Consider the following 23,005-nt stretch of genomic DNA (forward strand, 5'->3'; position numbering starts at 1 on the left):
ATATATAGAATCATAGAATCATAGAATCATAGAGTTGGAAGAGACCACAAGGGCCATCGAGTCCAAACCCCTGCCAAGCAGGAAACACCATCAGAGCACTCCTGACATATGGTTGTCAAGCCTCTGCTTAAAGACCTCCAAAGAAGGAGACTCCACCACACTCCTTGGCAGCAAATTCCACTGTCAAACAGCTCTTACTGTCAGGAAGTTCTTCCTAATGTTTAGGTGGAATCTTCTTTCTTGTAGTTTGGAACCATTGCTCCGTGTCCGCTTCTCTGGAGCAGCAGAAAACAACCTTTCTCCCTCCTCTATGTGACATCCTTTTATATATTTGAACATGGCTATCATATCACCCCTTAACCTCCTCTTCTCCAGGCTAAACATGCCCAGCTCCCTTAGCCATTCCTCATAAGGCATCGTTTCCAGGCCTTTGACCATTTTGGTTGCCCTCCTCTGGACACATTCCAGTTTGTCAGTGTCCTTCTTGAACTGTGGTGCCCAGAACTGGACACAGTACTCCAGGTGAGGTCTGACCAGAGCAGAATACAGTGGCACTATTACTTCCCTTGATCTAGATGCTATACTCCTATTGATGCAGCCCAGAATTGCAATCTAAGACTTTAAAATTCTTATCACAAAAGAAAGAAAGAAAGAAAGAAAGAAAGAAAGAAATGTTACAACTTTTCCAAAAATATGGTAGCTGAGACCCTTAGATATACTCCCAATAACTGTGTGAGTCTGGGTCCTAAATAGGTGGCAGCCTACATTATTCTCCCGCTTGGTGTAGCAGAGAACCTGATCTTGTTATTACAGAATCGTAGAGCTGGAAGGGCCTCCAAGGGTCATCTAGTCCAACCCTCTGCAGTGCAGGAATCTCAGCTAAAGCATCCAGGACAGGTGGCCGCCCAACCTCTGCTTACAAATCACCTAGGAAGGAGAGTCCACAACCTCTACTTGCTACCATTTTGCTCAGCATTGGAGCCTGGGTGGCTGCCTCTGCCACTTCCATGCTTCCACAATGCCTCTGGGGCCTCATCCTCATAGCACTACTGCAAAGCAGTGCTATGTTGGAGCCCCCAGGGCATTAAAAAGCCTGCACCCACTTTAGGGCTCGATGACTAAATCCCTTTTTTCCCCTGCTGTTGCAGTGCCTGCCTGCAACCACTCAGAGAGAGCACCAAGGGAGTTTTCCACTCCATTGGATGGGGCTCAGACTTGCTTTACATTCCTTTATGTTTTGGCAACACAACGAGTAAAGTAAAGGTAAAGGGACCCCTGACCATTAGGTCCAGTTGTAGCCGACTCTGGGGTTGCGGCGCTTATCTCGCTTTATTGGCCGAGTGAGCTGGCGTACAGCTTCCGGGTCATGTGGCCAGCATGACTAAGCCGCTTCTGGCGAACCAGAGCAGCGCACGGAAACGCCATTTACCTTCCCGCCAGAGCAATACCTATTTATCTACTTGCACTTTGACGTGCTTTTGAACTGCTACGTTGGCAGGAGCAGGGACCGAGCAATGGGAGCTCACCCCGTCGCGGGGATTCAAACCGCTGACCTTCTGATCAGCAAGTCCTAGGCTCTGTGGTTTAACCCACAGCGCCACCCGCGCCCCTACACAGCGAGTAGGTCACCCTTATTCCCATTATACAAATTGGGGACTCAGGCCAGAGACATAATGATTTGCCCAAGGCCAAGGCAGAAACTAGAACCTGGTCTTCCTCTCATGGATCAAAGGGATTGTGACTGGCCAGCTGTCCTGATTCCTTGAAGCATATACACTTCATTGGAACAATCCTGGCAACTGAGGTGAAAATATTTAGTTGGTTAAACGTTTGAGGTGCAAAATCCAGCAATTAGCATGCCCCACTTGCCTTCTGAGAGATCGGCCTAAGCCGGAGTGTCCAACAGAAGCATATTGTATTGAAAACAATTCACGGAAAAGGCTGCAGCCTCTGTAAGTATTTAAAAGCTAGGCAGTGCAGCTGTCCTGGAGAACCATGGAATTAACCAGCCATATGCTCCTGCTGGAAGAGAGAGGAAAACAAACGGAGCAGACACAGTCGGGGAGGGGGGTACCAGGAGGTCAGGGGTTTAGCACAGGCAGGGCTAAAGTCACTGTCGCATTACAGAGGAAAACATAGGAGCACGCAAACAGTCCACTTAAATGAGCAGCTCAGAGGATGGAAATGCAGGTTACCTGCGACACACACCTGCTGCTGAAAATGGCAGCTGTGTGTCTGCTTTAACTTGGCATCATTTAACATTATTTATCCTATGTTTGTTTTATGAAAGGGTTTCTGCAGTGTTCAAAAATATTACATTAAAACAAATCAAAATATACCGGGGGGGGGGGCTGCACGTTGTAAGCACAGTAAACAAAGATGGGGAAAGTCATTGAGCAGCTATCAGTGGATGGGGAAAGTCATTGAGCAGCTATCAGTGGATGCCCGGTTGAGCAGAGATGTTTTTAATTTCCAACAGGTACGCATTACTGAGGGTACCTATCATAGCTATGTAGGAAGCTGGGTTTTAGTGAGTCAGTTTAAGTTCATCTAGCTCAGATCTGTCCAAACTGACTGGCAATGGCTCTCCAGGGTTTCAGAAGGGTTTTCTCCACAAACTCTGCCTAGAGATGCTGGGGGTCAAATCTGGGGTCTTCCTCATCTTGAAGAAAGACAATTGTGATAGCTCAGTTAGTTAGAGCATGGTGCTGATAACACCAAAGTTTGCAGGTTCGAACCCCATATGGGACAGCTGCATATTGCTGCCTTGCAGGAGGGTTGGAATAGATGTACAAAAGAGCCTCTTCCAGCTCTATGATTCTATGATTCTGTAATATGTCAGAATAAGATGCAGGATAGTGGATATTGTATGTTTCCCAACACCTACTCTATATCATCCCCTGAATTATTGAAAAAAGCAATGATTTATTAATCATGTTTGACGTTGGCTATGTCAATAAACCAAAGTTGGTCCTAACCACAGTTTGCCAATTTCAAGTGCAAAAAGAAACTGTGGTTGGTTGACAATGGAAATGAAAGTTGCCAACATCCTCCTTGCAGTTTCATCAGAGAAGGAGAAAAGAAGGAAAAGCAACTGAGGCTGAGGTTCATGCAGACCCGGGTCACAGGCATCAGAGGAAAGCTTAGCTTGTGCTAATCATGTTTTTAAACTCAAGGTTTGAGCTTCCAGGTGGATGACAAACTATGCCAGAGGCAGAATGCAAAGCTCATGCACATTACTCTAAACTGTGTTTTAGCATTTCAGCTGATATCGTGTGCATGGAACATTTAATATTTTGTGTGTTCAAGTTTCATATTTTGCTAATAAGGTGCCCCATTTTGGCAACTAAAAGGACTGGTGTCTCTGTGTGAGGAAATCTGGTGTTTTCTGGACCACCTTTACATCCCATTGTTGTCAACAATCTGGGATGCCTTTTATTCATGGGGAAGATAAAATTTTCCAGCAAAGTGGAGGAATTGATTGCTTGAGAATTCTACCTTTTCCAGCCAAGCCTGTTGACATCCTTAATTGTGGGAAAGAAACAGATGTGTATATTCAGTCTTGAGTTTTGGCTGCCCCCCGAGATATAACAAAGACAGCTGTCGTGTGTATCCTCTTCCATAGGTTTCTTTGCGCAAGCAAGAGATTGAGGACCGACTCAATGCCTGGATTGTGTTCAACGAAAAGAATAAAGAGCTCTGCGCTTGGCTGGTGCAGATGGAAAGCAAGGTGCTCCAGTCAGCCGATGTCAGCATTGAAGATATGATAGACAAGTTGGAGAAGGTAGGCAGGCTTTTTGCAAACTCCCAGCAACAGTCTAGCAAGTGCTTTAGATAAAAGGAGGGCAGGCTTATCATGTTTTATGCTTAACTGGGTGTTCCCAGGATGGGGGGAACACTCCCAAGATTCTGATCCACAGTTGTGGGCTTCAAACATGCTGATTTGAGCTGTCTGATTTTTCCTTTGTTAAAAAAATATTTTTTATTGATTTTAACATATAAATTATAAAATGTAACACAAAACTTATCACTTATACAATCTTTTTAGACTTCCATCAGCACCTCTGATGATCCACCGTTTTAACCACTCCTTATGCATTTCTTAACTTTATATTGCCTTTACATCTCTTAACAAATCATCCTTCCCCTTCTCCATTTTTGCAATACTTCCAATAATACTCCTCACAAAACTTCTTGCAAACCTACAAACGTCATCTGATCTTCACAAATACTTTTCAAATAGTCTGTAAATTTACTCCAGTCTTCTGTGAATTTCTGGTCCCGCTGGTTTCGAATCCTTCCTGTTAGTTTATCTAGTTCTGCATAGTCCATTAACTTCATCCTCCATTCTTCAATTGTCGGTAATTCTTCTCGCTTCCATTTTTGGGCCAATAATATTCTTGCTGCTGTTATTGCATATAAAAAGAGCTTATATTCCTTTCTATTTATATCACTCCCAGCAATGCCCAATAAGAATGCTTCTGGTTTCCTTATAAATGTATATTTCAACATTTTTTTCATCTCATTATATATCATCTCCCAGAAGCATTTCACCTTTTTACATTCCCACCACATGTGATAAAATGTTCCCTCTTTTTCTTTACATTTCCAACATTTATTTCTGACTTTATACATTTTCGCTAACTTAACACGTGTAATATACCATCTATACATCACATCTGCTTTTTCCATAATGTGCTGTTCTCTAGTCTTCTGCGATGAATTGCTTCCAGGCAATTCTAGGGAATTTCTAGAAAGCCTGGTGGGAGTGGATCCCATGGTTTATCTTTGCACAGTGTAAACATCCCTATCAGGTCCAGCTTCCTTTTCCTAACATTGGCCCACACTCCAGTGGCTTTTGTCCAAAAGTGAATGGTGTTATGCTCACCTGACGTCTAGTTGATCATGTCCCTGCTGCATACTAGGAGGCAAAGAGTGAGGCTGGCATGCGAACGCATTGGAAGGGCCAATCCTGCCCCCCTGCCTATGCTTTTGCATTGCATCAACCTCTCTGCCACCTCTCTCTCAGTATCCAGCAGCCACCCAACAAAAGTCTGGTGAATGGTGGTGCCCCATCACACTGCCCGTTACTGTTTTGTTCCATGGAGAAATCTCCCTTTTTGTGTGTAATAACATTTGCAATTGTTTTTGTTATTATTTGTTAGGACTGCATGGAGGAAATCAGCCTGTTTAGTGAAAACAATCTAATTCATCTGAAGCAAATGGGTGAGCAGCTGATCAAGGCCAGCAACGAGAGCAAAGCCGCCGAAATAGATGAGAAACTAAACAAGATTAATGATCGCTGGAAGCATCTCTTTGATGTGATTGGAGGACGGTAAGTTCTCTTTGTGAGTTCGGTTGGGATTGGAAGCAGAATGTGGCAGTGATTTTCACAAAAGACTCGTGCAGAGACAGCAACAAGGTTCTCAGGATGCTTCATGCACCACATTTGTTAGATATTTAGATAAAATGTGAAGTGTGGAAGCAACATGTTGTTGTTTAGTCGTTTAGTCGTGTCCGACTCTTCGTGACCCCATGGACCAGAGCACGCCAGGCACTCCTGTCTTCCACTGCCTCCCATTGCATACAGGTGCCCTCATCAGAGAGGTGCGATTGGTCTCTGGACAGCAGCTCTCTGTTAAGCATATAGTCCACTGTGAACTTATGAATATAGGATGCTGCCTTTTACCAAGTGAAACTATTTGCCAGTCTCATTCCTATTGTCTGCAGTGATTGGCAGTTGCTCTGCAGGGTTTCAGGGGATGGTCATTCCCAGACGTACCTGAAGCTGGATTTGCCTCTGCATCATGGGTAGATGCAGGACTAGTAATGCAATTCTGGTTCTAAAGACAGCATAAGGGGTCTCTGTAGTATAGTGTATTTTAAAATGGGGTTTTGGAGTTTTTTTAGGGGTTTTTGAATGTTTTATGTAGTTTTATGTAGTTTTTATGTAGTTTTATGTAGTTTTTATGTAGTTTTATGTAGTTTTTCAATTTCATTGTTCCGCAAGGGACAATGACAATAAAGATATCGTATCGTATCGTATCGTAGACTAGTCGTCAGTTTCTGAGGCAGGATTCAGGAATTTGGATTTGGAGCAGGAGCCCTGAAATTATCTCTCTATTAAAGTGGAGTGAGATGGGTTTGCCTTTGCCATCATTTCATGCAGAGAGGTTCTTCCATTTCCACTTGACTTTCCACAAGCTTTATTTTTTTTTTTTTTTGTGGTATTATTCTTTTCATGGCTCATTAGAGTTTCCCTGCTGAAGCCTATCTCTTCTTCTTCATTTGAATGTGATTCACATGCTTTAACACAATTCCCAATGTATTATGGCGATGCATCACGAGAAGTCCTCTGCTAGCAGTTGTGCAAGAGTTCATTAATACGTTTTCTCCTTCCATTCATGGTACTTCAGATCCAAGGGCAATCCTATGTATGTTTATTCAGGAGAAAGCCCCATTGAGTTCAGGATTCCAGCCTAAGCTATTCTTGGTTATTGTAAATGTCCAAAATACTATGAATCTTGGCATGTGTATTTACTGACAAACTGCATGAATATATATTATCTCTTTCTCCACCTTTTGGAGGTACACAAGTGAATACTCAACATTTAGGTGATCATGCATATCCACAGTTAAGCGTATGTCTGAGTTTTTGGAAGTTTGACAGATTTGGGATTGTTGGAACTCACACACCAACACTGACCTGCTTGTCAGATTTCAGACAATTTAATATTAGCAGGATTGTCTACTAATGCCAGCTGATTGGTTGGGGGTTCCGTGTGTTTTTCCATAACGAAATGTTATAGTTAACCAAAATAATGTATATCATTTAAGCATAATGATATGGCACAATGATAGTATTGTGGATGCATTTCGGTGGCAGCAAAACCAGTTCAAAAACTGTTGTCAAAACAGCGCTGTAGTAAACAACTTGCTTCACCTTAAACCAATAAGCGGGCTGAGACAGATGGGCAAATTAGGAGAGCTCTCCATTTAGCCCTTTGACATGCTTCTCATAGTTCATGGAGACAAGCTCGTCTTTGCCATATGGCACCAGTTGCAAGGGGCCTTTTCACGCTTCCATTGTGCCTGTAGTCGCTTGGCTTGTGCCGCTCTCAGAGGCTTTGTCTGTGCATGCAAGCAGCTGGAGTAGGCTGTGCGTCTAACCAGGAAGAGCTCTGGGAACTCAGTGCATCTGGGGAACAAAACAGCAGCAGCAGCAGCAACAACAGAATAACATGCAGACATCTGCTCGCATTTAATTGTGATAAATGCAAATGAATTTCTGGGGTGCTTCTGAAAGGCTGCTTCACACAGCAATATTTGGGATTCTTCCGCGGGTCGTGGGGGAAGGGCTGTCTGGGGACGGCATACCAGATTAAAAGGGACTATAACCAACTGTTCCAGCCTCCTTTGGATTTGCATTAATTTCTTGAGCCTTGCCTGCATGCTATAATTCTGCCCTTCTGAACCAGGAAGGCAGGGACTAGACCTAATGCCCCATCTTTGCAATGCGTTTAGCAAAGTGTGATACCACTTTAACCAGCAATGGCTCCTCCCCCTAAGGAACCCTGGGAAGTGTAGTTTGTTAAAGGCACAGAGAGCTGTTTGGAGACACTTATCCCCCTCGTGGATTTACAATTCCCAAAGGTTTCACGGGAAGGGTTGATGCTTAAACTGCTCTGGGAATTCTGGCTTGGCATCCATGACAAATGAGCATCCAACCTCTGCTAAAAACCTCTAAGGAAGGAGGCTGGTATTCACAAGTGGGGACAGTGCGGTGGTGTTCATGTCCTGCTTTTGAGCTTCCCATGGGCATCTGGTTGGCCAAAGTGAGAACAGGATACTGGACCAGATGGTCTGACCCAACGGGGCTGTTCCCCAAAGGTAAAGGGACCCCTGACCATTAGGTCCAGTCATGGCTGACTCTGGGGTTGCGGTGCTCATCTGGCTTTATTGGCCGAGGGAGCCGGCGTACAGCTTCCAGGTCATGTGGCCAGCATGACTAAGCCGCTTCTGGCAAACCAGAGCAGCGCACGGAAATGCCGTTTACCTTCCCGCTGGAGCAGTACCTATTTATCTACTTGCACTTTGACATGCTTTCGAACTGCTAGGTTGGCAGGAGCAGGGACCGAGCAACGGGAGCTCACCCCGTGGCGGGGATTCGAACCGCCGACTTTCTGATAGGCAAGTCCTAGGCTCTGTGGTTTAACCCACAGCGCCACCCGCATCGCTTAAAGGGACCCTGACCATTAGGTCCAGTCGTGGCCAACTCTGGGGTGTTCCCCAAAAGACAGACACAAAACAAGACATGGAAGTTATGATGAGAGGGACAGCTTTAACAGAATGGTACAGCACCTTTGCATTTTAGGGCCGTCTCTGTGTTAGATTTTCTGTAGTAGTTCACCTGAACTGGAACAATAGTGACCTAGACAAAATCTGTGCCAAAACAGGTGGTGCCTGATTCAACAGGTGGTGTCTGGGGCAAGGGGGGTGGGGGTGGGGAGCTTTGTCTTGGCATGCTAAGCTTGTAAATAGCCACACATTTGGCTGTCTGTAGCAAATGCACACAGCATGGCCCCAAAGCAGTTTGGTCAGAAGATTGTAGTTCTTAAGTGGGAGAAGGTTACTTAAATGATATGCAGCAAGGATTTTTAGAACTTTCTTTGAATGCTACTCTGTGGATGGACAGTTAAAGGAACTATTGTTCTTGCTGTATCCTACGGAAAGTATGGGGTGATTTTTAAAGAAATACTTATGTTCCCCAAGATTCCAGTTTTTGCCTCCCTGCCTTGTTGGGTGCTCAATTTAATAAAAATGGCATTTTAAGCGAGTTCATTAAGCTGCACGAAGCTGGAATGGACTGGTTTGCAGTCTGTATGGATGGCAACCAGATCCTGCCATTTGATCAAATGAGAGATAGTGTAATAGTAGCATGGTGCTGTTTTAATATCTCCCAGCACAAGAGGATAGCTCAGTCGGAAGAGCATGAGGACTCAGCTATACAGCTGTAAATAAAACGTTTTAGTGTGTTTTAAGTGCAATATGCAATGTGACCCTAGATGGGGATGGGGAGCCTTATGGAAAATTCAGTGTATTTTTTAAAAACGTATTTTTAAAAAAAGCATTTTCAGAACATTTTTCATACATTTGTAGATTCCACCTGAGACTCTTAATCTGAGGGTTGTGGGTTCGAGCCCTTTGTTGGGCAAAAGATTCCTGCATTGCAGAGGGTTGGGCTAGATGATCCTTGGAGTCCCTTCCAGTTCTGCAATTCTATGATCAGCTGTTTGCAAGTCTATGTGAATCGCAACTCTCCATCAAGTGGTTGACATGTCCTTATCTCAGGCTCACAAATTTTGATTGTGTGTGTGTGTGTGTGTGTGTGTGTGTGTGCAGAATAGATGGACATGGTGAGAAGCGACAAAGAAATATTGATCTTCATTGGTGGTCTCCCATGTCTTCAGCAGATCATTACGCAGTTTGATTATTTCCTTGGTTTTCGTCGGCCAGTTTACAAAACCCGTCGTGTGTGTGTGTGTGTGTCTGCGTGTGTCTCATTTCTCTAAGAGATATTACATCTCAGTCACTTGGCCTCATCAAATCCTGAAAGACCTCCACCTGTTTTCGAAGGGGTTTTCCGTATGTGGGTAGCAAACTTTTGAAAGGAGTGGCATGGCGGCTTCGGGAGGTCCAAACGAGGAGCCAGGGTGGTATTCACCCTTCAGCAGCATGATACAGTGTGCATGTGCGAGTGTGCACAGGCTCCGACACTCTGCCCCGGGGGCTTGGAGGAGGAGGAGGAGGAAGGGAAAGGTCTATGTTCTCTTTCTCGCTCTCGTCTCTCTTTCTCTCCATGGGAGATATTAAGGCATCAATGTTAAATAGGGCAATCGCGGAAGAGAGGGAGGGGTTTCCTCTTCCCCGAGTGCTCAGCTCAGTCGGATGCTATCCCTGCAGCTTTGGACTGATAAGCTGAGGAATGGTTTTCCCTTATAAACAGTAAGTGCATTTTTGGTACTCGGAAGGGTCCAGTAAGAACAAGAGACGCGTGTCTCTGATGTGCGGTCGCTGCCTGCGAAGGGGGATGGGGAGGGGCTCTGTCCTTCCCAGGATGGATGGGAGATGTGTGTGTGTGTGCACTTTGCCTTTGACAGAAAGGACTGAGGAGGGGGATTGTGGAGGCAGTTAGCAAGGAGGATAAATGGCATTTAGGGGCATCCCTCGCCCGCCCCCTTTGTCAAAATTAACTGTTTGCTCTCCGCACCCGGCCATTTGGAGGAGGAGATTAGTGCGCCATGGGGGGGTAAATGAATGGAACGTGTGTGCAATGCTTCTGGTTATTTTCTGCTTTATACCTAAAGCTTTGCTTTTTGTTGCATTTCGTAATTAATGTTCTTAGTGGGGTCTATCCGCACAAAGGCAGGAGAGGGACGTCGCCTGTGTAGGCACTGCGGAAACACATTAACCTTACCTCTTAATTAAAAAATAAAAATAGGGCCTGCTTTCTAGCGATCTGTACCTTCTAAACCTGTCTGTATAGTCTTTGGATCCAATTCGCCAGTCGTATCTTTTCAAGATCGGAGACGCAATTATGCTCTGTTCCGGTGATTAACATTGGTGTTTTAATTTCACCCCCTGTTTATCAAACCTAAATTGTATATCGACCACCTGCCTAGGATGATATTTACACTGAAATAAACATGCATTTCCTTTCACTTAATTTTTATTCTATCGTCCTTTTAAAAGAAAAATGCAGATATTTGGGGTTTTTTACGTTTTAGTGTCAGCACTGACAGATAGGATTTTTAAAAAAAAATATGCACAATTGGAAAAGGCACAGTGCAGTCTTCGTTGTTTGATGTTCTGCTACCATGTCAGCTCCAATCTGATTTGCAAGGTAGTCGTTCAGACCTCTCTCTCCAGCGGCTACGACAGGCCTATTGCAAAAAATAACCAGGGCTTAAAATGTTGGACTGGCACTGGAGAGACCCAAACCAGCAGGGGCCAAACACCAGGGTCCTTATACCCCTCCATTGTGCCTGTCCCACACAAAGGGGGTCTACTACCCCCCCCCCCAATATAGGACCAGTTTAAGGGAACCTGAGCCAGATGCTTGCTAGTTAGATTTTGGAACCTGTATTTGTCTTAGGCTTGTTCCCCGTGTCTGGCTGGAAGAGGATGCTTTACGGACCGTACAGCCGGTCACTGAGAAACATTGCGCTTCAATGCTCTTGCCTTTCTGAAACTGGTCCTCAAACATGCCATGTTTGTTTTTCTTCCGTTTTTACATTTTACGGTTAGAGAAGGGATGGCTGGCCTGATGGAGCCACAAATGGCATATTGTGACAAATTAGTTAATTAGGCCTACTTGGCTGCAAAGGTATTTAGCATTACAAAAGTAAGTGGGGGGCGGGGGCGGGGAGTAAAGCTGTAGACACCATGCTGGTTCTCGCTTTTGGGGGCTCCTTTGGAGCTAATGAAGCAATTTCATCTGCAACAAACTCCTACACAGTGGTATTTGGACTCTCCAGCATTTATTGCAAAGTCTGCATCCTAAGGCTTGCATCTGCTCCTTTGTAATCCATGCCAGTGGAGCAAGGGGGGCGGGTCCCCGCTAGGTGTTCAGAAAGCTAGGTGTTCCTACCCATAGCTGCTGCATCTGCAACCCTAGGCTGCATTCAGATGCACACTTAGTCGTTTAGTCGTGTCCGACTCTTCGTGACCCCCTGGACCAGAGCACGCCAGGCACTCCTGTCTTCCACTGCCTCCCGCAGTTTAGTCAAACTCATGCTGGTAGCTTCAAGAATACTGTCCAACCATCTCATCCTCTGCCATCCCCTTCTCCTTGTGCCCTCCATTTTTCCCAACATCAGGGTCTTTTCCAGGGAGTCTTCTTTTCTCATGAGGTAGCCAAAGTATTGGAGCCTCAGCTTCACAATCTGTCCTTCCAGTAAGCACTCAGGGCTGATTTCCTTCAGAATGGATAGGTTTGATCTTCTTGCAGTCCATGGGACTCTCAAGAGTCTCCTCCAGCACCATAATTCAAAAGCATCCATTCTTCAGTGATCAGCCTTCTTTAAAGTCCAGCTTGCATAAACATACATAGGATTATGTTGCAAATATGGCTTCGTAGAATCTTATGCTGGAAGGGATCCCGAGAATCATCTAGTCCAGCCCCTTGCAATGCAGGAATCTCAGCTAAAGCATCCAGGACAGAGGGCCATCCAATCTCTGCTTAAAAACTTCCAAGGAAGGAGATTCCACAACCTCCCAAGTAGACCGTTCCACTGTTGAACAGCTCATACTGTGAAGAGATCTCTTCCTGGTGTTTAGTTGGAATCTCCTCTCTTGTAACTTGAAGTCAGCGGTTCGAGTCCTACCCTGCAAACATTTGCCTTCAAGGTTCTTGTGTTGATACACAAACCCCTGAACAACTTTGGGGCCAGGATACAACAAGGACTGCCTGAGCGCTATTCATTGCCCTCTGCATTACGTAGACTGGATTGGCCTCTTCTAGAAATCAGGCATATATAGTGGCATCGTTCCAACACTCTTCCAGCAGAGATTAAGCCGGCCCCCCCACTTTTGACTTCCACATATCTCTTGAATATTTTTTTTATGCCAACAGGCCTATACCATTGTTTTAAGCTAGCGCTCTCTCTCTCTCTCTCTCTCTCTCTCTCTCTCTCTCTCTCTCTCTTCTCTCTCTCTCTCTCTTTGGACTGGCCAGACATTGTAATGATAGTTTGGGATTGTATGTTTTATGTTCTGGTGCTGTATGCCACTCTGATATTGCAGTATATACATGGTATAATAATAATAATAATAATAATAATAATAATAATAATAATAATAATAATAATTTTATTATTTATACCCTGCCCATCTGGCTTGGTTTCCCCAGCCACTCTGAGCTGCTTCCAAGAAAATATTAAAATACAATAGTCTATTAAACATTAAAAGCTTCCCTAAACAGGGCTGCCTTCAGATGTCTTCTGAGAGTCTGGTAGTTGTTGTTCTCTTTGACATCTGTTGGGAGGGCTTTCCACAGGGCAGGTGCCACTACCAAGAAGGCCCTCTGCCTGGTTCTCTGTAGCTTGGCTTCTCGCAGCGAGGGAACCGCCAGAAGGCCCTCGGCGGTGGACCTCAGTGTCCGGGCAGAATGATGGGGTGGAGACACTCCTTCAGATATACTGGACCGAGGCCATATAGTATATGAATATTTTTTGTGGTCACCCTTTCGTGTCTCCTTTTCCTCTCTCCCCTTCCATCACTTTGCTGTGACCCCTCTATCAGAATTTAGGTTGTAAGCTTCTTAGGAATGAAACATGTCTTTAAGAATGTAACTGCATCAGAAGTTCCCTTATACCGAGTCAGACCATGGGTCCATCTAATCTCAGCAATAGCAGTTGCTCTCTAAGAGTTTCGGATGAGGGACATTCCTGGCCCTACCCAAATGTGTCGTGGTTTGAACTAGGGACCATCTGCATGCGATGCTCTTGCAACGAGCTACAGCACTTCCACTAAGTTATGTTGAAACTGCAGAATGCCATGAGCATTATTGGCGCCATTTGAACAGTAATCGTTCTTCCTGGTAGCCTTTATGCATCCAGTGTACCTCAGATTGCTTCCATGCTTCCAGACATTCCGTTTACTGAGCACTCACCCCGATTCATTTGCACAAAGTGTGCAGGTAGGTTAGAAGTCCAGCTCCGAGGGCCTTCTGGTGGTTCCCTCACTGTGAGATGTGAAGCTACAGGGAACCAGGCAGAAGGCCTTCTCAGTAGTGGTGCCTGCCCTGTAGAATACCCTTTCATCAGAGGTCAAACAGATAAACAACTATTTGACTTTCAGAAGACATCTGAAGGCAGCCCTGTTCAAAATTATTGTTAATGGTCCATGTTTTACTGTGTTTTTAAGATTTTGTTGGGGCAACCCAGTCGGATGTGTGGCACATAAATAATAAAATTGTTGTTGTTGTTGTTAAGCACCCACAATTCATTAAGCATGCATTCTGTTTTGTATGTGAGGAGGTTATACAGCATTGCTTAAGGAAATGTTATCTTACGCTTTCCAGTTCGTTTTCTTGTTAGTTTCCTTATTGCAAAAAGGTCCGATGGGGAAGGGGGTTGCTGTTCAAGATTGGCAAGTACTCTTTAACTGTGCAACCTGGTTTTGCCAGTATGTGATGGAAGGTGCATGTGTATCATCAGTTGGCCTTGTTTTACAACCTTCTCACATTCTTTCTGCCCTTTGTCTCCCCAATCGCAGGGTGAAGAAGCTGAAGGAGACCTTTTCTTTCATACAGCTGCTCAACAAAAACATGAGTAATCTTCGCACCTGGCTGGCACGCATTGAATCCGAGCTTTCGAAGCCTGTTGTATATGACACCTGCGATGATCAGGAGATAAAGAAGAGACTTGCAGAGCAGCAGGTAAGGTGGAGGAAAACAGAGAACATGATAGAGATGGGCAGAGAACTGTCTTGAGGGTTTGTTTGTTTATTTCTGTGTTCATTTATTCTATTTTATTTGAAAAATCTTGACTGCTTAACATTTATCTAAGCAGTGTACAATACGGCATGGGAACCACCCACTGGTCAAATGGCCTGACGTCGTAGTGTTAAAGCTGGAATTATTTGAAGAGGACACTATTACATATAACCAAAGATGTGTGGTTTTTTTTTTTTGTGGTTATAGGATCTGCAGCGGGACATTGACCAGCACAGCCCTGATGTCGATTCTGTCTTCTGCATCTGCGAGGTCTTGCTGAATGATTCCGATGCCTGTGCCAACCAGACTGAATGTGACTCCATCCAGCAGACCACAAGAAGTTTGGATCGGCGGTGGAGAAACATCTGTGCCATGTCTATGGAGAGGCGGATGAAGTGAGAGGCATTTCTCCCGCTCTTTTCGGGGGGGGGGTGATGTCTGTTGTTTTAAATCATGGGTAGGCAAACTAAGGCCCGGGGGCTGGATCCGGCCCAATCGCCTTCTAAATCCGGCCTGGGAATCAGTGTGTTTTTACATGAGTAGAATGTGTCCTTTTATTTAAAATGCATCTCTGGGTTATTTGTGGGGCATAGGAATTCGTTCATATTTTTTTTCAAAGTATAGTCTGTCCCCCTCCCCACACACACACACACACAAGGTCTGAGGGACAGTGGACTGGCCCCCTGCTGAAAAAGTTTGCTGACCCCTGTTTTAAATTAACATTTTATTTGGTTTTCTGGTTTAATGTTCACCGTTATCAAAAGGCCCAAGGAATCATTCCTAAAAAGGATGTGGTTGCATTAGAGGAGATCGGTAGTAGAAGGGTCTAGCTAACAGGATCAAGTATTGCCAGAGATGGGGAACGTGTGGCCCTACAGATGTTGTTGAACTTCATACCTCATTCAGTTGGCTGTGCTGGCTGGGTGGGGGGTGATGGGATTTGAAGGCCGACGTATTCCTAAAGGCTGCAGGTTCCCTGTTCCTAACATGGCGGGTGATGGAAGTAGTCTCTTTCAGCACAGGACCCTGCTACAAGGTCAGAGCAAGCAATATGGCCTAGGTGGATAAACAAGGGGAGGGGGCTGTAAAAGATGCTCTCTGCCCCTGAGCTAAACATGGAAGGTCCCCAACTAAATTCTTGGCATCTCCAGCTAAAGAATCTCAGGAGCAAATTATGGGAAAGACCACTGCCTGTCACCCCGAAGAGCCCTTGCCCTTTGACAGTATTGGGTTAGATGGGCAAATTGCCTGACCCTGTATGAGACAGCATCCTGTGTTCCACGATCAGGACTCTGTGTGTGGTTTGGTGCTATGAGAACACAGAAGAAGCGCAGGATGTGGTCTCAGGGCCAGAATTCAGAATCGTAGCTTTCCTTTCTTTTAAAGGCATGTGTGCAAAGAGTCCTGCTTGATTAGGCCAGTCGCCCATGTAGACTAGCAACCTGTTCCCACAGTGGTCCACCAGACCACTGGAAGCCCACAAGCAGGACCCGATTGTGACAACACTCTCCCTTTTGTGATTCCCAGCAACTGCCATTCAGAAGCATATTGTAGAACATGCCCAGCTTGTAGCCTCTGTGATTACGTCCAATACTCTTTTAAAGCTATCTGTACTGCAACAACATGCTTGAAAATATATGGAGCGCATATATCTTAACCATATAATAAAATTGCAATGACGTTGTCACGCTGTAATTGATGTAGTTCACACAGCTACCACCACCACCCCAACTGCTGCTGCTGTGGGAGGTGAGGGGGGAAAGCCTGCCTTTCAAAATGCAATCTTCCTTCTCTCAGCAGTGGGGGGCAGAGCAAAGGGGAGAAATCACTTCCCAGTGATGTGGGTCGCTGGCATTTACTGCAGGGGTGAAGCACAGGGAGCTTGGCTGGCAGCTAGAATGGTGAAATGACTCTGCCACTATGCACCACACTCCCTGTTTCTCACCCCTCTCCCTCTTGCTAAGTGACGGTGGCCTGTGGTGTTGGGAACACAGAAGACCACCAGAGCTTCACCCATGCCACCTCATCAGTTGCCAGAGGCAGGTGGTTTGGGTGAGCTGTGAGGGGAAGGGGAATTGGGCAGGCTGTGTTAAGTCTTCAAGGTTCTAGAAGGCTAGTGGTTTTTCCACATGAAGTACACTGGGGGAAAATGCTGCTGTTGCTGCTTGTTTCCCCTTTAGGATTGAGGAAACATGGCAACTTTGGCAAAAGTTCCTGGAGGACTACTCTCGCTTTGAGGACTGGCTGAAGACAGCCGAGAGGACAGCGGCATATCCAAACTCTTCGGAGGTTTCGTACACCAATGCCAAGGAGGACTTGAAGAAATTTGAGGTAAACATCCTGCTTTCTGTTGTTGTTTTCCCCCTAGAATTCGTTTCTTCCTTAGCAATGCCAGGTATGAGGCTGCTCGTAAGAAAACAAAGGGCTGCTTTTTCCACCTCAGGCATTTCAGCGACAAATCCACGAGCGACTGACGCAGCTGGAGCTGATCAATAAACAGTACCGGCGTTTGGCCCGGGAGAATCGCACTGATTCAGCCAGCAAGCTGAAGCAGATGGTCCACAAGGGCAACCAAGACTGGGATAACCTCCAGAAACGCGTGACAGCAATTCTCAGGAGACTCAAGGTAACCACAGGCCGGCTGTGCCACGGCTGTCAGGTTTCAGGTGAGGGTAGCCGGTGGGTCTCAAACCCTCGATGTGGGTTGAGCGGATGAGACCATTAGTGGGTCCAACAGTTATGAAAGCAGTTTCTGCACGTGCTGTAGAGGGCAGTGAGGGGCAGGTGGGACTTCTCAACCTGGGAAGGGTGTCCCATCTAGGAGAAGGAAAACTCTGTCTTAAATCTCCTCTGTCTTTCGGCTATACTCAGAAAGGCTTTGGGAGTAAACCCTGAGGAGCAGTCCACACCTGCTGCCCTGCAGGTCATATTTAGGAGAAGAAATGGCTAAGGAAGTAAACCCTACACAAATCTGGAGTGGAGTCCCTAAGGCAGTTGGGTGGCGCCTTGTACACCTCCTTCCAGCAAACAAGCAGCAGTTTTGCTATGTGCCAACTGTCGCGTCAACGTTTTTCCTTTCCCTGATTTCCTTTAGCACTTTACCAATCAATGGGAGGAGTTTGTGGGCACCAAGGACAGCATCCTGGTGTGGCTGACCGAAATGGACCTGCAGCTGACCAATGTGGAACACTTCTCAGAGAGCAACTTGGATGAGAAAATGCGGCAGCTAAATGTGAGTATTGCTTTTCTTTTTTAAAAAAAAAAAAAAAAGCATCATGAGAAATGAGCCGAGTTCCACACCTCCTATAACATCTGCCTGTCTCCTGTTTGGATATACAGTATATCCCTGGGAAATTTGCTGCAAGCTCTTTAAGCTTCCTGCCATCCCAAAAGAAGGAGTGGAAACAAAGCTACCTTTGTTTATTTATTTATTTATTGGAGTACTTATCCTCTGAACTTGGATGTCTCTCATCTCCAATGGGGACCAACCATTCTTCTTGGTACCAACTTGTGGGAGGTTCCAGCAACCACTGTATACAGTGGTTTTTTGTGCGTGTCATGGTTCTCACTGGCAAAATGTACTATCTCTCCCCTCCCCCCCTTTTTTGGTTGTGTTGGCACCCACAAGACTATTTTCAAGATATGACTAGCAGCAGAGCACCCCATTCCCGTGCCCCCCAAAACACACTGACTGTATATATGAGGAATTGGCTTAATAATCCAGGGCTCAGGGAGAGGGGTGAAACATTCCCTGTCCAAAAGAGGAATTAACCTGATGAGGAATGCTGTATTTAGGAAGCATCCTTGCCTGTCTTCCAAACAGTGTTTCCAGCAGGAAATATTGCTAAACACCGACAAGATCCACGAGCTTACTATGTCCGGGAAGCACCTGATTCAGAAAAGCGAGCCTTCGGATGCTGTTGTGATTGAAGAGGAGCTGCAAGAAGTTCACAGATACTACCAGGATGTGTTTGGCCGTGTCTCCCGATTCCAGCACAGACTGGCATCCTGGCCCCCGGTAAGAGCTATCAAGATTGCATTGGGTAGCGCTGTGGGTTAAACCACAGAGCCTAGGACTTGCTGATCAGAAGGTCGGTGGTTCGAATCCCCACGGCGGGGTGAGCTCCCGTTGCTTGGTCCCTGCTCCTGCCAACCTAGCAGTTTGAAAGCACGTCAAAGTGCAAGTAGATAAATAGGTACCGCTCTGGCGGGAAGGCAAACGGCATTTCCGTGCGCTGCTCTGGTTCACCAGAAGCGGCTTAGTCATGCTGGCCACATGACCCAGAAGCTGTACGCTGAAGCTGTACGCAGAAGCTGTATACTGAACCACTGAACTCTGAACTAACACATTCCAGTTAGTAGGCCATTAATTATCACTCCCTTGAGAGAGCTTGACCAATCATGGAGCTATCTCCATGTCTCTGTTATCACCAGGCAGACTTACTCCTTCAGATTGCCTTCTGGCTGTCTGCCAAACCTTAATTGCCTCTGTGTGAGTAGCTGCACGTATTCAGATTCCCAACAGATGCCCCTGCCTGAAACCCTGGAGAGCTGCTGCCAGCCTGTGTAGACAAAACTGAGCTAGATAGACCAAAGGCCTGACAGTACTGAGCTAGGTAGAGCAAAGGTCTGGCTTGGTATAAGGCAAATTCCAATGTTCTTGTAAGTAAGGCAAGTGTATTTGGGGCAGAATACGTTGATATTAGTCAGAAGTCATGTCAATAATTTTGCTCAGTGATAGCTCTTCCATTTTAGGGACTGGAAGATGAAAAGGAGACCTCTGAAAGCGAGGCCGACATGGAAGATGCAAGGGGGATGCAGAGCGACCCCTGGTGCCGAAAGGGCATGCAGGAAGTGCTGCCGCCCCAGCAGTCCCTCTGCCACCTCGTGCCCCCTGCAGTGGGTCACGAGAGGTCGGGCTGCGAGACGCCCGTCAGCGTGGACTCCATCCCGTTGGAGTGGGATCACACGGGGGACGTCGGAGACTCCGGTCCCCAAGACGAGGAGGAAGAACAGTATTACAGTGATCTGTCAGGTGAGTCCATCCTAGCAATTCTTCCCATTTCAGCAAGGAAATGTAACCTTGGCACCCATGCAAAAACCCCATGGCCCAGCTTTTTAAATATTGAACTGCAAGCAATGCAACCATTCAAAGGCATGTCTGCACAAGAGCTTTTCCCATCTCTTGCAAGATTCATTGATGCCCTTCGTGTACAGGTGGGAGAATTCTGGGCTGTGTCCCTTCACTCTAAGGTAGGTGCAGGATGAGTATTACCGTATTGGCCCAAATATAAGCTGCACCCGAATATATGCCTCACCTTTAAAATTCATGGGGGGGGGGGAGAGAGAGAAAAAGACAATACCCGAATATAAGCAGCTCCCTTAAAATTCCACAGGCACTCACACCCGTTCCGTTTTACCATATGTCTGTTTCAGCAGCGATATCATAAAAGCCCATTTTTTTAGGTTGTGAATTTAAGCTGCACTTTTCACAGTCAGAATTTGGGGAGGGGGAAGTGAGACTTATATTCAGGCCAATACGGTGTATATATTTTTGGATGCATCCCTTTACAAAGTAACCATAGTTCAGCTGTACATTGTATACTTTGCTTGGCGAGGGTCCCAGATTCAGCCGCCAGTTAAGAGGCTTGTTCCTTGAGACCCCGAGAGTGACTGCCAGTCAGAGTAGACCATTCTGGACCACATGGAGAAATAGTCTGAGCTATTTCGCTACAAACCAAAACCTTCACGTAGAAAACTAGTACATTGGGGGCGAAAGGCTTAGCATTACCCTCTTTGATGTTCTGGCTTACCTAATGCAGGGAGCTTGTTATGCAGGAAGGGAGCATTCAGAAGAAAGACCCCCTCCTCATATCATAGAATCGTAGAATTGTAGAGTTGGAAGGGACCCTGAGGGTCATCTAGTCCAACTCCCTACAATGCAGGAATATTTCACCCAACATGGGGCTCAAACCCACAACCTTGAGTCTCTTCTTTTGCCAACTGAGCTATTTCAGCAGGCTAACATGCTGCAGAACCTAATGTTCTGTGCTACTTACAGCAGGGCTCTTTGCATGCAGCTAGGAATGCAGGAGGCTGTGGCAAAAAAACTCCACACCATATACAGTGGACTCTCGGGTTGATCCGTGATCCATGCGGGATCCACATTCACAACCCACAGCGGCGCACCTGCGCACACACAGGTTGTGATTTGGAGCTCATGCGCAAAGCGCAGTTTAGCATTTCTGCACATGCACGACCTCCGAAACCCAGAAGTAACCAGTTCTGGTACTTCCGGGTTTCGAAGCGTCTGTAACCCAACGTATGACTGTACTTTGAATAGCTTTGTACATATATCACCATGTGAGCTCTGCCCCACAGTTCTGGAGCTGGACTTCTGGAGGATCAGGGCAGTCTTGTGGCTGTCTCCCATCATAGCCTGGTTTTCTGAAGACCGCCCCCCCCCCCCGGCCCTGTGTAATGGCAGCAGAAGTTCGAGAGGGACACAAATCACCTGCACAGTGAAGGAGGAGCCAATGGCTGGCTGTTCCCACCTATCTCTCATCATCTCTCTTCTTACTGGCTGGTTTTCCCTGCTCTGCCCCCCCCCCCAGCTGCTAAGCAGGATGATATAGGGAGATCTGCTGAGCCACAATAACTACAGGAAAATCTCAATATTAAAAAACAGTATACCACTAAATTACAGGTACTTTGGTGGGGGGTAGAGTTTAGCAGCAGGTGGGGGGCTGTTGCCTTAATATAGTCATACCTCAAGTTGACCGTGCTTCGGGTTGAGTGCGTTCGAGTTGCGCTCCGCGGCAACCTGGAAGTAACGGAGCACGTTACTTTCGGGTTTCGCCGCTTGCGCATGTGCAGACGCTCAAAATGACGTCACACACATGTGCAGAAGTGGCAAAACGCGACCCGTGCACGTGCAGATGCGCCGTCGTGTCTTGCGTTCCGTTCAGGATGCGAACGGGGCTCCGGAACGGATCTTGTTCGCATCCCAAGGTACCACTGTACTCTCCTTATGCATTTGCAAATGCAATGCCAGGCTATGCAAACTTTTGACTGGATCTGTCAGGGGCTGCTCTTATGTTTCTGTCCTGTGGGGTGGGTAGTTGTGGGGGTGTGCGCTCACAGCCTCTTTTGTCCGGCGAGGCAATTGGTGATGTTGTTCTTTTTTCAGATGTAGAAATCCCTGAAAATGCCGAGGCCCTTCTTAAAATGACCACAAAATCATTGAAAGCAGTTTCTGGTAGGCACTGCTGCTGCATGTGTCTCAACATGACAGTCTCCCTGTGGCGCACGCTATGCTCCTTACACCTCTCTCATATGCTAGTGTCTGGCTCCCTGGCTTGTGTCAACACCATGCTCCAGTTGCTTCATGGTGGATTCTCTCTCTTTTTTCCCCATTTTTGTTTAATGCTGCATCATTTGCACATGTGTCATCATTAGTGAATGGTCAAGATTATGCTCCCCCCCCCCCCACTCCAGCACTCTCCACTCCAGCACAAAGATGGTTAAATTTGTGTTTCGATTTGCATTGGAGTCTATAAGCCTTCAGGTGCAGTCTAGGTTAAAAAAACAACCAAACAGAAAATCTTCCTGGTTCGCAAACATCGCTCCCAAGACATCATAGCTTAGCTTTAAGGCCTCCTCTGCCATTCAGCGTTGGGCTGAACAGGGCAATCGGCTTGCTTTGAAAATGAGCACTTGGTATTCTCTCCAGAATCCATGTTAGTTTCATCTTCTTCTTTGTCTTCCATAAACACAGTTTTAACAGTGAGTCCGTAAGTGACTGTGGAGGCCAATTCTGGAGCCACACATCCTTCCATAGTGGGGACCTGGGTTTCCAGACGGGAGTTGATCACAGTGTGGATTTGCCCAGCGTGCCTTCCTCTTAGAACGTTTCTCCCATGTGTTTTGAGTTTGAGTCTCTTTGGTAAAGGCTGTTCTCCAACTGGAGCACTCGCAGGCCAGTGTTTCCCAGTTGTCAGTGTTTATACTATATTTTTTTAGATTTGTCTTGAGACAGTCTTTAAACTGAGAGTAAAATTTTAGTTTCATCTGCACTATCACTTTGTGTGTTGCAGACATAGATGCGTCACCAAGGAGTTCTGTTTTCCAGCAGAGATGGTCAAAGTCATTTTGGTGCTTGAGAGTGGAAGGTTCAAAGTGGCTTCCATTCTTGCTTTAGCGGTCAGAAACACAATAGATGCAGGCTGCATGCACACCTTTTTTATTTTAAAATCAAGAGGAACTGAGCCCTTTTCTATATAGTCCACACACCATCTATCCGTGCTAGCTGAAAAGCTCTTATTGAGAAACGGGATTTCATTCTGAAAACAAAAGCTCATGACAGATGGATTCTGTGTCCATTCGAAAGCAGGTGTAGGCGGGGCTTTATCCACACCTGCCCAATGACATTGTAGGTGGGCGTGTGCCAGGAATGCAATCACCGCTTCCTCCTTCATTCATGTGCAGGGAGGGAAAGGCATGGATAAC

General features: G+C 46.1%; 1 protein-coding gene across 6 annotated transcripts in view; it reads left to right on the top strand.

The window, feature by feature from the left end:
- The window catches only part of SYNE2 (spectrin repeat containing nuclear envelope protein 2), a 269,050-nt gene that overhangs the window by 232,101 nt on the left and 13,944 nt on the right, over positions 1-23,005 (top strand). For 5 of the 6 annotated variants that reach the window (XM_079978462.1, XM_079978464.1, XM_079978461.1 and 2 more), the window contains exons 95-104: positions 3,626-3,784; positions 5,166-5,335; positions 14,278-14,440; positions 14,705-14,892; positions 16,678-16,828; positions 16,941-17,123; positions 17,592-17,729; positions 18,321-18,515; positions 19,253-19,532; positions 21,687-21,755. In XM_079978462.1, coding sequence (XP_079834588.1) covers positions 3,626-3,784; positions 5,166-5,335; positions 14,278-14,440; positions 14,705-14,892; positions 16,678-16,828; positions 16,941-17,123; positions 17,592-17,729; positions 18,321-18,515; positions 19,253-19,532; positions 21,687-21,755 — 1,696 coding nt within the window. The remainder of the gene's footprint in view (positions 1-3,625; positions 3,785-5,165; positions 5,336-14,277; positions 14,441-14,704; positions 14,893-16,677; positions 16,829-16,940; positions 17,124-17,591; positions 17,730-18,320; positions 18,516-19,252; positions 19,533-21,686; positions 21,756-23,005) is intronic. The other variant, XM_079978466.1, reaches the window with a different exon arrangement.

Source organism: Podarcis cretensis, assembly GCF_951804945.1.
Source record: "Podarcis cretensis genome assembly, chromosome: 1".
Taxonomy (NCBI): Eukaryota; Metazoa; Chordata; class Lepidosauria; order Squamata; family Lacertidae; genus Podarcis; species Podarcis cretensis.